Source organism: Neopsephotus bourkii, unplaced genomic scaffold, assembly GCF_033783945.1.
Source record: "Neopsephotus bourkii isolate Nb327-2 ecotype Australia unplaced genomic scaffold, CSIRO-AGI_Nbou_v1 NB_1154, whole genome shotgun sequence".
NCBI lineage: Eukaryota > Metazoa > Chordata > Aves > Psittaciformes > Psittacidae > Neopsephotus > Neopsephotus bourkii.
In genome coordinates, this window is record NW_026901640.1 from 1963025 (window position 1) to 1977892 (window position 14868).

Genomic DNA, 14868 nt, shown 5'->3' on the forward strand with positions numbered 1-14868 from the left:
GGGCAGAGCTCTGGTGCAGGATGAAGTGGCTTTGTGGAGGGCCTGTTATCCCCAAGGTCCAGGGAGCACATTTAAGTAATTCATGGAAACTTCTGAAGAAACAGATTAATTGAAACAGGAGAGACAAAGGTGCAGCCATCTAATTTATGGAGGAAGAACAGGCTGGGATCCAACAGAATCGTTAGGGTTGGAAAGGACCTTAAGATGATCCAGTTCCAACCCCCTTGCCATGGGCAGGGACACCTCACACTAAACCATGCCACCCAAAGCTCTGTCCAACCTGGCCTTGAACAGCGCCCGGGACGGAGCATTCACAACTTCCCTGGGCAACCCATTCCAGTGCCTCACCACCCTTACAGTAAAGAACTTCCTCCTTATATCCAATCTAAACTTCAATTCTGTATAAGCTCAGCAAAAGCAGCGATCGCTTCAGAAACGCAGCAGCGAACCCTGGCGAGACCTTCACTACCTGCTGTGGGCAAACAGGGAGCTGTAAACATCAGTGTGTGAATAACCAGCCAACTCAGTCCACCCTGTGGGCACTAAGTGCATAGACCTGGAGGAGGATAAACCATAAGTATCTCTTAAATCTAAGGTTTTGGGCATCCAAACCGCACAGGTCTCGAATGGCTGGGGGCAGTTCTTTCACCAAAAGGGTGAAAGAATTGGAACAGGCTGCCCACAGAAGGGGTGGAATCACCATCCCAGTGTTCAAAACCATGCAGACAAAGCCCTTAGTGACATGGGTTAGTGGAATGGTTGGACTTGATGATCTGAAAGCTCTTTTCCAACCAACTTGATTCAACGATTCTATGATTATTAAAAGTCTTGATTCCTAAGTAGCACCCCTAGAGCTGCATGGGCAGCCCATCACTGAAAGTTAAAACATGAAAAGAAGAAAATGCACAGGTACACAGCATCTTTAGGGTTTGTTAGAAACAAAGCAGCAATTGCCTACCTCATCAGGCAAGGGGTTCAGCTCCCCATGATGTGAGGTCCTCAAATGAGCAGCGGCCTGGGTGCTGGACACAGGAGCTGCTGTGGTGAGGAATGTTCTGGAAGGCAGCAGGAGCACTGGTGGGCACTGGCAAAGCCCATGGAATACCCTAAAAGGCAGCAGAACCGCTTGGCAGGCTCTGGCGAAGCCCATGGAGCGCTCTGGAAGGCGGCTGTGGTAAAGCCCGCCATAACTCCGCTGAAGCGACAGGGAGCGGCCGCCTGCCCCGTGAGGGCCCCTTCCCGTTGTACATCGAGCGCGATGCCGGCACAGGCGGTTCCCCGTCAAAAGGGTGACGAAATGATGAGTTACAGGGCACTTTCCCTCACAAAAAGAGCAGAACCGATTAAAATCGGTTAAAACAAACTAAACCGAACACAACCCCGCTGCAGCGGTGTGAGGGCGGGCTTCCCGCCGGTGCCCGTTCCCGCCTCGGCGGCCCCGCCCGCGCAGGACCCGGATGGACCCTACGTGACACGGGAGGGGAGCGGCGGCGGCGGCGGCGGCGGCGGCGGCGGCCGGTGCCCGCTCTGCGGGGCGGGCAGCAGGTGAAGGCGGGCGGGGAGGCGGGGAGGCGATGCCCCCCATCTCTGCCCTGCTCTTTCCTCCGGTCGATGTGGAGCGCGGAAGAGGCGGCGGTGATGGCCCCGGCAGCAGCAAGGTGGTTCCCCCGCGGCCCGGCAGGGGGCATGAGCGCTCGGCGCCGGTACCGGAGCGGCGGGAGGAGCCTGTGAGGTGAAGGGCGGGAAAGCAGCCGCGGCGCTCGGCTGAGGGGAGCGGGAGGTGATCGGGGAGCGGCGGTTTCCAGCGGCCGCTGAGGGAGCGGGGGCTCCTGCACTTCCATGGACCGCGGGCTGGGCGGAGTCACACCATAGAGAGCCAACTCCAGTACCTACAGGTGCTTTGTGGGGTCCCCGATAGTGTTTAGGCTGTTTGAAAGGACTTAGCAAGGTGTTCAGTATTGAGGTGCCTAATTAATGCTTAATTTGATAAGAGAGGTGGCTTAACCACACCTCTGGTTCAGTTTCTGAGCTGTTTTGTGACTGTGCTGCCCTGTCTGTAAATGGAATGGTGGCTTTTCACCTCAGGGGGGTGGAACTGGGAAGCTGCTTCGAGCTCATTGTTAATGCTGTGAAACTGTGTAAGGCGGTAATTGCTGCACCCAGTGAGTACGGCTTGAGTAGCCTTTATACATGGGTTGTTATGTACAAGCTCTTCCCTATGAGGGTGCTGAGGCACTTTCACAGGGTGCCCAGAGAAGCTGTGGCTGCCCCATCCCTGGCAGTGCTCAAGGCCAGGTTGGACACAGGGGCTTGGAGTAAGCTGCTGTAAGGGTTGGGACTGGATGAGCTTTAAGGTCCCTTCCAACCCAAACCATGCCATTATAATTCAATTTACTGCAGCTTGGGGATCTCAGCCCTTTTTCAGGATGGTTCTTTGCCATTCTGACATGGATTCATTAGAATTGACTGAATGCTGTGTCTTTTCCCTCTTTGCTCACACAAGAAAGTCTCTGGAACAATGTTAGGGAGAGCCTGCTAAGTCCCCTCTTCTGCATTCTCACAGGAACCCAGTTTCTCTTGGAAAAGAGAGAGCCTTCCTAACAATGTGTTTGGCATCTCCCCAGAGCAAGCATTTGCTAATGAGTTAGCTTTGGATAGCAGGTTGTTAGGTCTCCTATGACGCATTTGTACATTAATACCTTTAAACAAGTGCGTTATCTCACTTTTTTGTAAGTATGTAACGTCGCCAACACCGGTGTAACCTCGGAAGGTATTTAAGGGAAAGTTGTTTAAACCAGTACAGAGAAGTTGAGCGAACAGCAGAGCCTTAAAAAGCTCTTTTGAATCTTAGAATCAAGTGAAATGTGATGCAGCTTGAGGGTTGCTATTATCCCCTAGGTAATGGAGCAAAACATGCAGGTCCAGTTCACTTAGCAAGTGTATGTGAGACAGTATCTGAGCTGTGGATATCAAAGCTCTGGGGAGTAATCTCTGCCATTTAAATTACAGATAGCTTGTAAACTGGAAGGAGTTTCTGGTAGAGTTGGATGGTGCTGATGTATGGGTCAGTTACACATTTGATTTAATAGTAATGTTGTTTATTGATGATGTTTTCTCATTATCTGTTCATCTGGACCTAGGCATATTTGAAAGTGTAATGGGTGCATTTCATAAATAAACCCTGTAACTTTAAAGAGAGATTTAACAAAGAAGTATTTTTGTGCATAGTTAATTATTGTGCATGCTTTAAGTGGCAAGAAGAAGATGTTCAGATGGATGCGTATTCCTCATGAACTGAAATGAGAGAACCAAAATGCAGAAGATTGTATGTTAGAAAACTGGTCAGTGATCAGCTTATGTTTGTCTTTCAGGAATACTCTCTGTTCCAGTCACAACTGTTGTTGCACTACTCCATGTCCATGGGTGAGCAGGAAGTGAAGCAAATCTAGAGAGGAACTTCACATACCCTTTCATGAGCATCAAAAAACAGGTTAAACTTGTCAATGATCAGTCTCATCATTTAACTGCCACTTAAATCCTGGACTAATTATGGGCGGAGATCTTGTATGCTAAACATCACTATTTAGGGGATTGCTCTGTGTTCCAATGGCAACAAAGGTTGTTGCTCATGAGCACAACATAATTAATGTATGCTCTCTCACGTGTTTTTCCTCAACCTTGGTGTCATGTTGAAGGAGAATTATGAAAGAGGAAGAAAAAGTCCTTTATCTCAAACCTCTGTTTCTGTTGGGAAAGAGGATCTTTCTGGTACAGTGCCAAATGAATGAATTTGCTCAAAACACATTTTGTGGTCAATGATTGCGATATACTTAATGGAGCTGAAGTTGTTTATTCAGAATACACTCTTTTCATGTGAAGAATGTTGGATGTACTTGAAAATTACAGAGAATTAAAAATCGTAGTTTGGGTCAGTCTTGAGTTGTTTTGAATAGTCTTAGGAGAACTGGAAATAGAACAGTCAAAGCATGTGTGTCAAGTAACAACATTATAAATAATGTCACAATAAATACAGGCTTGCACTCAAGTTTTACTGTGCATCTTATAAATTAAGCTCTTGCAAGCTGTTTCTTAATGATAATTAGTTTACCTCCTTGAAGGAGTCACTGCTAAAATAATCTTTATATTGTATATATTCTTTATCTCTGAGGCATAGTTGACTTGTTTTGATAATTGATGATATCAGAATAAATGTTGTTTCAGGACAAATATTAAAGTCATTAATAAGGTGTAGACTTTGAGAGGCCCTTCCATGCTCATTTGTTTTCCTATGCATTGTACTGTGGTAGAAAAAGGGTGATGAAGTGAAAATCCATCTTTTGAAATGCAGAGAAGAGAAAGTAAGTCCCTGTCCTGAGCTGAGACAAGCCTCTTTAACAGCAGTTTAAAAGGAAGTATTTGAAATTGCACAATACCTACTCAGCCTAGGTTTATTAGGGTGCCAAACAGGATCTCGAATTCAGCTCCACAGAATGTGGAGTGTTTGATCTGATCAGCCCTCTAAAGATTATCTATTTTGGCTGGAAGCATCCCAGTTCTGTCTGCATTCATTCTGAACTTGCAGTGTTCCCTTTAAGAGCTGAGGTGTACAGGCAGGCAGATGATGTGCATGATTTCATAAGGCAGAATAATTAATCATGGCTTTTAAAATTTTATGTCATTTCTGCTTTTTGGTTTGGATTGGAAGCAACCTTTCTGCAACATTTATTTAGTCAATAAATAAATGTGCCAGATGTGCATGTGCAAATACTCCTTTTCTGTTTATGTTCTATAGGGATTTGAGAGAAGGAGCTTGGAGAGTTAGAGAGCTAGATAAAGCCTCTGGTAGTATAATGTCTTTGTGAGGATGTTGTGATGCCACTGGAGACACCCCAGCAATTCTGTAAACAGAGGTACTCTTTACATAATGCAGTGTAAAAAGAACAGCAGGATTTCTGCTGTTTCCTCCTCTGCTCTTCTAATTATTGTTTTATTAATGCAAAGTATTGTTACTCCATCCTATCCTCCAGCTGAAGACGGACCTTGGAAGCATTGTAGTTGGCACTTCTATGCACATTTTTTCTGTGCAGGAAAGGAAATTGCTGATAAGCAGTAAAAGCACAGTGTAATATGCAGAGTTAAATACATGAGTATCGTTTGTGTGTGTTTATGTACAGTGTAATGTGATGCCGTAGGCAGGAAAATGTTTTCTCTGTTGGAAAACTCCCATTTCCTCATCTCGCAGGAAGTGCTAGGACTGGACAGGGCTGTTACAGTGTGTGTCGCTGTGCAAACAGGCTCTGTTCCGCCTGTGCAACTGAAGGTGATAGACCCAGAGCTGGGTTGGGAGCAGCAGTGCGGGTGTTGCACAGCACCCATGGCCAATGAGAGTGTGCGGGCAGGACACGCTTGTGCAGGCGGCCTATGGCGATGGATGGGCTGGAGCAGCAGCCACCCAAATTCCCCCAGCAAATGACATTGTGCTGCAGCAGCGTGGCGGAGCCAATCACACCCTCACTGCACAGCCAATGGGCGCCGGTGTCTTACCCAGCCACTGGCAGGGGCTCTGTGACTGTAGGACCTTGGTCCAGCTGTGCAAACAGCCTTCCTGCAGAGACAGCCCCTCCAAGTTGGTTTCTCAGCACGAGAGCCATCCCTGCTGTGATTCATTTCCCAGCAATAACAATGCCATTGTAAATTATCCGGGGAGTGACGTGCCCTGCCTGCCGCGTGATCTGCCGCTGGTGGGGAGGGCGCCGAAGTCATTTGGGTCTTGTTTCCCATTTAGCATTGCCACGGCTGCCTACCCAGCAGACCTGCCTCCGAGAGCCAGAGGGATGGTGGTAGTTACGGGGCAGAACAAAGTGAGTGGAAACCCGGATGATGCCATGTCGAGCTCGGATGCAGAGGATGATTTCCAAGAGCCAGCCACTCCTACTGCAACCCAGGCAGGACAAGCACTACCTCTGCTGCCTCAGCAGGTAAGAGCTCTCCGGTACTGTACTGATAAGGGCCAGTTATTGCACCATGTAATGGTCATGTGTCAGAGAATTTGGGATTTCTTTGTTGGAGGATTTATGGATATCGAGTTCAGTTTCCATGAGAAGCTAAATGGCTGGATAAAGCTAAGTCTCTTGATTTTTTACTTCAATAGCTTGGCAGCATTACTCATGTTTGATGTTCCATCCATGTTTGGACTTGACAAATACAACTGAGTGTTTATTCTGATACCAGAGCATCTTAAGATGTGGTATTAAGATTTTAGGCCTCCTATAAACCTAAATAAAGAGTCACTGGTTTTTTTTTTCTGTGTATAGTATAAAATAGTATGGTATGGTAGAGTATCATAAAGGAACCAGTAGAGTAGCAACTGAGTGCAAGTCCCAGGGTTGGAGAGGGTGTTTTGTTTTTGTTTTGTTTCCCCAGAAGAGCCAGGAGGAGGCATTCATGCTATTAATAAATATCTGGTATTAAAGCTGAGTGATTACTGCTACTTCAGATTCCCAAGTAACAGTAAACCATCCCTGATTACACCCAGAAGTCAGCCAAAGTATTCAGGTTCTTAACCCCTGAACCTCACTGCTTTGCGGCAACAGGCTGGGAAAGAAAACATTTTTCAGACCAAGTCATGTCACATTGGCAAAGACTGCATGCTGTGTCTTCTAGAAGTTGTAACCCTTTTGGCCTGAATGTGTCTTCTGGCAAGGATTAGGGGCTCATTTGTGATGATGTGGTTGCTTCTGCAGTTTCCAGAAGTTGTTCCACTCAACGTAGGAGGCATGTATTTTACAACAAGACTGTCGACACTGAGGCGGTACGAGGACACGATGCTGGCGGCTATGTTCAGTGGAAGACACTACATCCCAACAGATGCTGAAGGCAGATATTTTATTGACAGAGATGGAACCTACTTTGGGTATGTGTTCTCAGTAGTACAGTTTAGAAGTTGTTAATGAAGAAAATTATTTTTAAAGAAATGAAGAAACCATTTGTTTTACTCTTAAGGGCTGAAGTTTTACAGTAGGAAAAGAAAAACAAGTTTTGACTTTGTATGTTGTCTCCTCCAGAGTATCTCCTTTCAAGGTATCAAGTTATTTTGAAGTTTTAAAAAAGAATGTATTTGGCATTGCTTTTCACAGGAAGCTCTTTTGTACAACACTGTTTTTTAATTGATATTACAGTATATATGATAAAGAGGGAATGGAAGGAATGCATCTAAGTTCTAAACTAGCTGGAAGTATGTTTTCAGTATTTAAATAGGATATAACATAGGTGGTAAAAAGCACAAGCCTCAAATATTATTACTGCTTATAGTGCTATGTTCCTTCACCTTCAGCATTCATTCCAGTGTGTTTAGCTTTGTTTTTAATTAAACTAACCATGATCATATTAATACTCTGAATTAGTATGAGATCATTACCAAAGGTAAGCAGTGTTCATGGTTTAATGTTCATGGGTTAAGGTCTTTGCTCAAATCACGCTTTGCAATTCAATTTACATTTCTTCCTCCTCCTTTGTAGACATTTCCTTAATCTCTTCAACAGAGAAGGACTGAATTAGTTTCAAAGCACATCTGGATTCTGCTGTAATCTGGGACAGAAATAGATTGAACCACTATATTTATTAGAAAATAATTGTTTCTCTACATTTGGTAATTTGAAAGTGCCTGGCACTTTGTTGGCAAATCAGTTCATTTGTCATGTTGTCAATCTGAATTGAAAACATACCTGGAACACAGAGCCAAGTCAGCACGTGCTGTGTTTGTTGACATGCTGATGAAGAATGCAGGAATGCTTTGTTTTATTTGTTATGGTCAATAATAGCTTTGTTAATGCTTATAAAGTGATTTCTTCCCATGGTGAAAAATCTTGTAGCCTAACACTGTTTCCAAACTAGAAAGAAGTGTTACTATCATTATGATACATATGATACATACTAAAAGTGTATGTGGCCCTGATCCTGTGAAGAGAAAACTTCCTTTGTAAATGCACCATCCATTCACTACAGTCCTGTTTCACTGTGGGTTGTATATAATTCTTCAGGAAAATGGAAAAGATCATTTTGTCACAGACCTAAATTTGAAATACAGTGACTATGTTCTCTTTCCTGTAAAATACTGTCCCCTTTTCTGTTTTAAGTTGTTACTCCACTTCAACCTTTTTGTTTAAAATATGATGATATTTGTGTTTCAGTGAGTTGTTCAGTGCATTTTGGCAGAAATATGTTACTTAATAACATTTTTGCCCTTCTTTTAGAGACATACTTAACTTTCTACGGTCTGGTGATCTGCCACCAAGAGAACGCGTGAGGGCAGTTTACAAGGAAGCTCAGTATTATTCCATAGGACCATTGCTAGACAATCTAGAGGATATCCAGCCTCTGAAAGGAGAAAAAGTTAGACAAGCTTTCCTGGGCCTTATGCCGTATTACAAAGGTAAATAAATAAAGTAGTATTGACTGTTTGTTCCAACATGATTTCAATAGTTTGAATAGTGGTACTTGCAGCTCTGCTTCAGCTTTCAAACTCCATTGTAGTTGAGATGTTCATTGTGCACTTTTCATACTCTTTAGATCATTGAGGTCTCCACATCAGATTTGTTCCTGCTGCATCCAAGGATGTGGATTTTTATGCTGCCTTAAAAGACAGCAAGATCTAGGCCACAACATGTAAGGCTTATTAAAAGAGGAGGTTTCTCTGTGTCCATGTTTGTGCCATTAGGATGCAACTGAATGAACTTGGGCACATAGTAGGGAAACAGAGTTGACAAGATGACAGATTGGTTTAATTACTATATATTTAGCTATGTACAGCTTTTTTTTTGCTGTCAATATTATGTTAAGAATAACTTAAGCACTGTAGTAATGTTTCACATGAAATAATGGCATTTGTTTTTCTTTTGCTAAGTGCTTCAGTTATTTTCAACTTTATCATTCTGTTTTTTAGATCATTTGGAAAGGATCGTCGAAATAGCAAAGCTCAGAGCTATGCAGAGGAAAGCAAGATTTGCAAAATTGAAGGTCTGTGTCTTCAAAGAAGAGATGCCCATCACTCCCTATGAATGCCCACACTTCAATTCTTTACGTTTTGAAAGGAGTGAGAGTGAGACAAAGCTATTTGAACATCATTGTGAAGTAGATGTATCTTTTGGGCCCTGGGAGGCTGTGGCTGATGTATATGATCTTCTGCACTGTATTGTGACAGATCTGTCTGACAGAGGGATAACTGTGGATCATCAGTGTATTGGGGTGTGTGATAAACACCTGATAAATCACTATTACTGCAAGCGTCCTATCTATGAATTCAAGATCACTTGGTGGTGAGTTACCTTGTTCAGAACAGTGCAGGGGATAAAGGGACTTCTAGATGACAATTGCTTTTAATATTTTTGCAACGTGTCTCTGGAAATGCATTGCTGCTAACATGCATTGGAATCAGTCTGCTGAAACGTTGGCTAATGCTTAGCTGCTCAGCACAAGGGAAAACCTGGTACAGAGGTTGGAAAACCCCTGCAATCTTGAAAAACCAGCCTGAAACAAGACTCTTGGCTCAGGTACCATAACGAGGCACAAAACAAAATCACCTCATGGAAGTTACAGAGTGGAGCATCTAACATCTTCTATAAGGTGGCACCTTTCATGTGGCTTTAGTATCAGAATCTGCAAAACGGATATTGCAGCTCTCACCTGCATTGTTACAAAGCCGGGGTGCTAAGAATGCTGACATAAGGTGGTTGAATTTTACCCACTTAGAAATGTTTTAGTCATTACTTAAACTTGCCACTTCCTAAAATCGAGTAACACCCAGCACAGAGATTCTGGAAATGTAATTTTCATGTAATAGATAATTAAAAAAGCAAAAAGAAAGGAGCATTCCCTATATAGTATTAACTGTTGTCATGATTAAGCTATATTTCTTTTTTAATTAAAAATCTGCATTGTGACTTATAACATTATATTTCAATTATTTCCATTGTTATAAGAAGGAATAGCAGATTTGGAATATATTCCTTAATGCTTTTAGGAATAATAACTGTTCATGAAAGACTTGTGCCTGTTTTTAGCCTTAGAAATTCTAAATGTTTACAGTATCTACAAAAAAAAAAAAGCTCTTTAGAATCAGGTCATTTACAAAGGCTTTTGGTAAATGAGAAAACCCTATGTGTATGTTCCTATTAGCAGAAGTAAGAGGAATATTTAATGTATGTTATTTTATTACTGACTCTTTTTACATTCTGTGATATTAAACTTTGTTCTAGAGTTAAGAGTCAAGTGATGATACTAGACAAGTGCTTTCTTCACCTCACCTTCTCCAGGCAATTAAGTCTCATTTTTAACATTCTTGTTGACCCTTCCTGGTATAATATCAGGAAAAATAAGTTCATAACCTTCATATTCAAATAATTCTCCAATTATAAACCAATATATCTGTGTAGTAAATGGCTTTCCATGCTGAAGGAGGCAGACACTGCAGAATCATGTTCTTTCCGAAGGTAGTAGTTGCACTTCTGACATTAGTAACCACAATCCAAGGCTGGATTACTTAATGTCCAAAACTGAAAGGGAGAACTAAACATCTGAAGATGCAACTGTTGTGTGAGGGACAGAAAATCAAGTACTTCCCCAAAAGATCCCACGTGAAGTAGCCTCAAAGTAATCTTAAAGAGAGGGAAAATAAATGTTTGTGTATTGCATTCCATTGGATTAGCTGATCCAAGAATATTGCTTAATTAAGCTTTTGACCAAAACACTTAAGAAACGTGTTAATTAGAATTATTCTTAAAATTACCTCAGGTAACTGAGAATTTTAATAATTGTAAGAACTTTATGATCAATTGTCTTGCAAAAAAGAGGCAACTTTTTGCATTGTCACACTTGTATTTATGTAATTTAGGAGGTTTTAGTGATGTGCCTCTCTGAGGTGGGGGCGTACAGCTCTGATGATCTCTTTTCACGTGTTTACTTACAGAGGATCATTGTCAAGTGCTGAGGTTCAAGTCCAGAGCTTAGATTTTGAAATGGAAGGAGGGAGGAAATCATGTGCATTTGGGTCTTCATTTAAGTTCATTTCAGTTGTTTCTTAAATACTGGCATTGTGTTACAAGATGTTGGACTTGTGTTTGACACCCTAAAATTAAAAGTTAAATGAGACTACTTAAGATATTTAAGTTCAGGATTTACAGTAGCAGTTTATACAAAGATTACAATGAGAATTGAAGTCTTACTGGGTTAAGCAGTACCCATATATATATTTCCATGGGACATAAGTCTGGTTTGAATTTCAGCACAAATGGAACAGTTGGATTTAACAGTATGTTTTTAGTTTGGCTGTAAGACTTACGCTGTTACTCTAGAGAAGCTATGATGGCAAAATCCCTGTTTTAATCATGTTTGCTATTTCTTAATAGGCACACACTGATATTTTATAGCATTCTCCTAAGGAAGAATAACTAAAAAGACAATTAATCTTAGTTTGTATCACTTGCATCTCATTTGATGCTTTCATCCTTCAGATCCTCCAGAAGACAGCAAACATTAAGTGCAATATTGAAAGAGAAAGCAGGGATTTGAGCCAACATGCTTTCATTAAACATGTACATTCTGTGTTATGACTTGTGCAGGTTAATAGTATTGTTACTGACTACACTCCTTCTAAGCAGTCTTTGTTTACAATGATTTAGATGATGTTGCCTAATGTGGGTTCATGTTTTGGCAGAAACAGAAGAGTTGGGCAGGCAGATGTCAGGGAGTTCAATCTAATAACTGGTTTATTATTGACTTACCTTTTCTTGGCGTGTAGCATAACTTCTGAATTCTGCATTTGCAACAGAAATGTGAGTAGCTGATCTACTAAATCCATGTTTAAGATGACTGATGTTTTTTGTATATCGTGGATGCTTTATAATTGTCTAATTAAACTAAATGCCTATGTAATACTGCTTTTTTTCTTTAGGACTTTCCTTTCTACCTGGCTAGGCCAGAGATTTGCTAGAACATGTATTTACTCATTTCCTTGTGCTTCTACTTAGCTTCTTTGCCACTTAAGCATCTAGATAACTACTTTTCCATCCCCGAATACCCTGTGTTTGCAACCTGATGCCATGAACAAATTGGTCAGGCAATGAAGGGTCTTGTGTTACCAATATAATATTGCTATGAATATCGTGTTTGCAGATAATTAGGAGGACAAAGCATATCCATCTGTTTAGCTTAGTCGATTTGAAGGAAAGACATTGTGCTCTAAGACAGGATACATGCTACTTTGGTTCTTTTGTCTGTGGTTCTTAGTATATCTTTGTTTTTCCTAGTGAAATCCAAAGTTGCCTATCATTGCCCCCCCTGAATTGAATGCGGCCTGTTCCGAATTTGTCCTGTGCATTAGGCATGTGTTGGCTTTTGCAAACATGGAAGAGGGAGGGAATTAGTTCTGCAGTTTATTTTCCCCAGGGACAATCCTCACTAGCTCTGAAGGAATACTTCAGTGGGATCCTGATCCACACTCCCCCACATACCCATTTGTAGATTAAGGGTAAGAGGCATAAGGAGATGAAGTGCTTAGCCTGAAGATTCATGGTGAGCTGATGACTCTGGATTCCCTCTTTGTCCTTACCCCTTTCTCTAACCTTTAAGATAATACAACTTTATGTGCAGGAAATTTACTACTTCTCTGCTGCTCCCCCACATTTATTTACTAGGTGACTATTTAGTCTGGTTTAAAATTCTTTTAACATTACAATACAGTGACTGATAGTTGCTAATTACTGGCAAAATACGGGACTAAATTTATTAAAATCCCTTATTTATAGCATAGTCACTTTAATTTTACTTTCTGCTTTGTTTGTTCCTAAAGGCTGTTAAGAAATGTAAACTCTCAGGGCTTACATCTGTTTCACAGTAATATGCTTTCTGCCTAAGTACCTGTATTTTGCGGTCCCAGGGCCTTGTTTATTGTGTGCTCTGAGCTGAAGGAGAAGTGCATGATCCCTTAAAGTAATTAGTGGTATAATTAAAGGTCGTTACTTTCCTTTGGCACTTGCAACCCCTGGGAACCTTCCCTCCCAACATTATTCTTGCCACTCATTCTTGTTGATAGATGACCTGGTTCAGGTGACATGATGAGGAAGATGATGGAAGTACCACCAGGGAGAGCCTTGTGTCCGAGCTGATTGTTTGCACTGCATTTCAAGATTGTTTCCATTTTATTTCAAGAGGAAGGCTCATCACCATTTATGTGAGGTCAGGCAGAGGATCCAGCCTATCTGGAAACCCATGTCCATCCGTTTCCTGTGTAAGTTCATTTTGTTGCAATGTGTTGTTAAGGGGGTGGGAGAATCCAGTAGCTGTGGACTGTACAGCAGTGACCTGTGGGGTGGCTGCAGGGTCACACTACTTGAATTTCAGCATCACTCAGAGATCTGAGGACCTTTATGTCACATCTTATACACTGGATCTTTCTTTTCTGCATAGCAAAGCAATTAAATTTGACATGCAACTGCCTGGCAGGTAAGAGCAGAAAGATGCTCTCTTAACTCCTCATAAATCTCTGGGACATGATATTTCTGTCACTTAATTTAACAACTACTTCAGGCAATTTATAGACCCCTCAGGCTTTAAGTTATGGTTGGTATTACTGAGCCCTGGAGTTGTGTTGATCTCTTTGGTTACCTATAGATAAACAGTTGTCATTGTTTTCAGGTTGGTCACGCACAGCAGAGAGGGCCCAGCATAGTCTTGAGTTTTGGGCTATGGTAACATAATTTAACAAACAGAAAAAAACCCTTCAGTCTTTCACTATCATGTTCTGATACTATCTTCTGTATATAGTCCTCTAACTGGAAGTTGCTTCCCAAAACAGTTCTTAGTCATTTTACTTACACAAGCTCAGTATAAGTTTACCTCCACTTTCACTGTGACTTTTGTAAATGGATTTTGTGTTGCTCAATTGTAAATTGTAGGTGTCTATGCATTGTAACCCGTAATGCCTTTGGAAATCTGGCCTGGATGCTACCAATCAGGGTTTGATGTTTAAGTAAGTTGATGCGTGATGTTTAATACTGTGGTGTATTATTTCTTACGACGTTTGACTTTTCAGTTCAGGTAATACAGAGTCCATGGTTTTTAGCTAAAATACATAGAAGAAAATGTGGGTATCAAGTCTGTGTTGTGCAATAAAAGTACATTCCACTGAAAACTGCTGGAATGTAGTCTGCAGCCACTGCAGTCCCTATGATTTGAGCTTGCTTTGCAAATGAAAAGATACAAATCTCCATTGCAGGCTTCATTTTTCATGGCACCAGCCGCTAACTTGTTCACTATCATTTCCCTCAAAGGAAGGAAATACTTTTGCAGTGTCTGCAGTCTCCCTGGGTAGATGGGCTGGAAGCACCCCTTTCAGTTCTGCTTCTTTCCCCCCATGCTCTTCTGCTCCTATCAGACACTCCCAAGGAGGGCCAAAGTGTCCCTGCTTGTGCAGTGCTCAGTTTCTGAAGTAACTAGCCTACTCCCTGCTGTCCATTTGTCTTGCTAACGCCATCCCTTGCTTTCACAGCTGGATGTCTGTGTTGAGCCCTGCTGTGGAAGGAAAAAAAAACAAACCCAGACACCAAAAAACAGCACAAGAGAACTGTGTAAATGAGAAGGGAAAGAGGAATAAGGTTTAAACAGCAGTAGCTCTTTCAGTTCCTTCTGCAATCTGCATAAGCCCATGCTCCAGAGTGCTGCCTGATCAGAGTTTGAGGTAAAAGCAAATCATTTGCCATAGAATCGTAGAGATCACAGAATGGTTTGGTTTGGAAGAGACCTTAAAGCTCAGCCACGGGCAGGGACCCCTTCCACTGGAGCAGCTTGCTCCAAGCCCCTGTGTCCAGCCTGGCC

The 14868-nt window shown here is 42.0% G+C and overlaps 1 protein-coding gene across 3 annotated transcripts; it reads left to right on the top strand.

Moving 5' to 3' along the window:
• Window positions 1-1669: 1669 nt before the first annotated feature.
• Window positions 1670-11930, top strand: KCTD7 (potassium channel tetramerization domain containing 7). 3 transcript variants are annotated; one of them, XM_061363393.1, is made up of 6 exons: window positions 1670-1732; window positions 3372-3490; window positions 5786-5978; window positions 6744-6913; window positions 8253-8431; window positions 8942-11930. In XM_061363393.1, exons 3-6 carry the CDS (start codon window positions 5835-5837, stop codon window positions 9316-9318), a joined length of 870 nt encoding a protein of 289 aa, XP_061219377.1. In that variant the 5' UTR covers window positions 1670-1732; window positions 3372-3490; window positions 5786-5834; the 3' UTR covers window positions 9319-11930. The 3 variants fall into 3 exon arrangements, with proteins under 3 accessions (XP_061219377.1, XP_061219376.1, XP_061219375.1); XM_061363392.1 differs by lacking the exons at window positions 1670-1732; window positions 3372-3490 and adding an exon at window positions 4636-5109; XM_061363391.1 differs by lacking the exons at window positions 1670-1732; window positions 3372-3490 and adding an exon at window positions 5141-5690.
• The last annotated feature ends 2938 nt before the right edge of the window (window positions 11931-14868 follow it).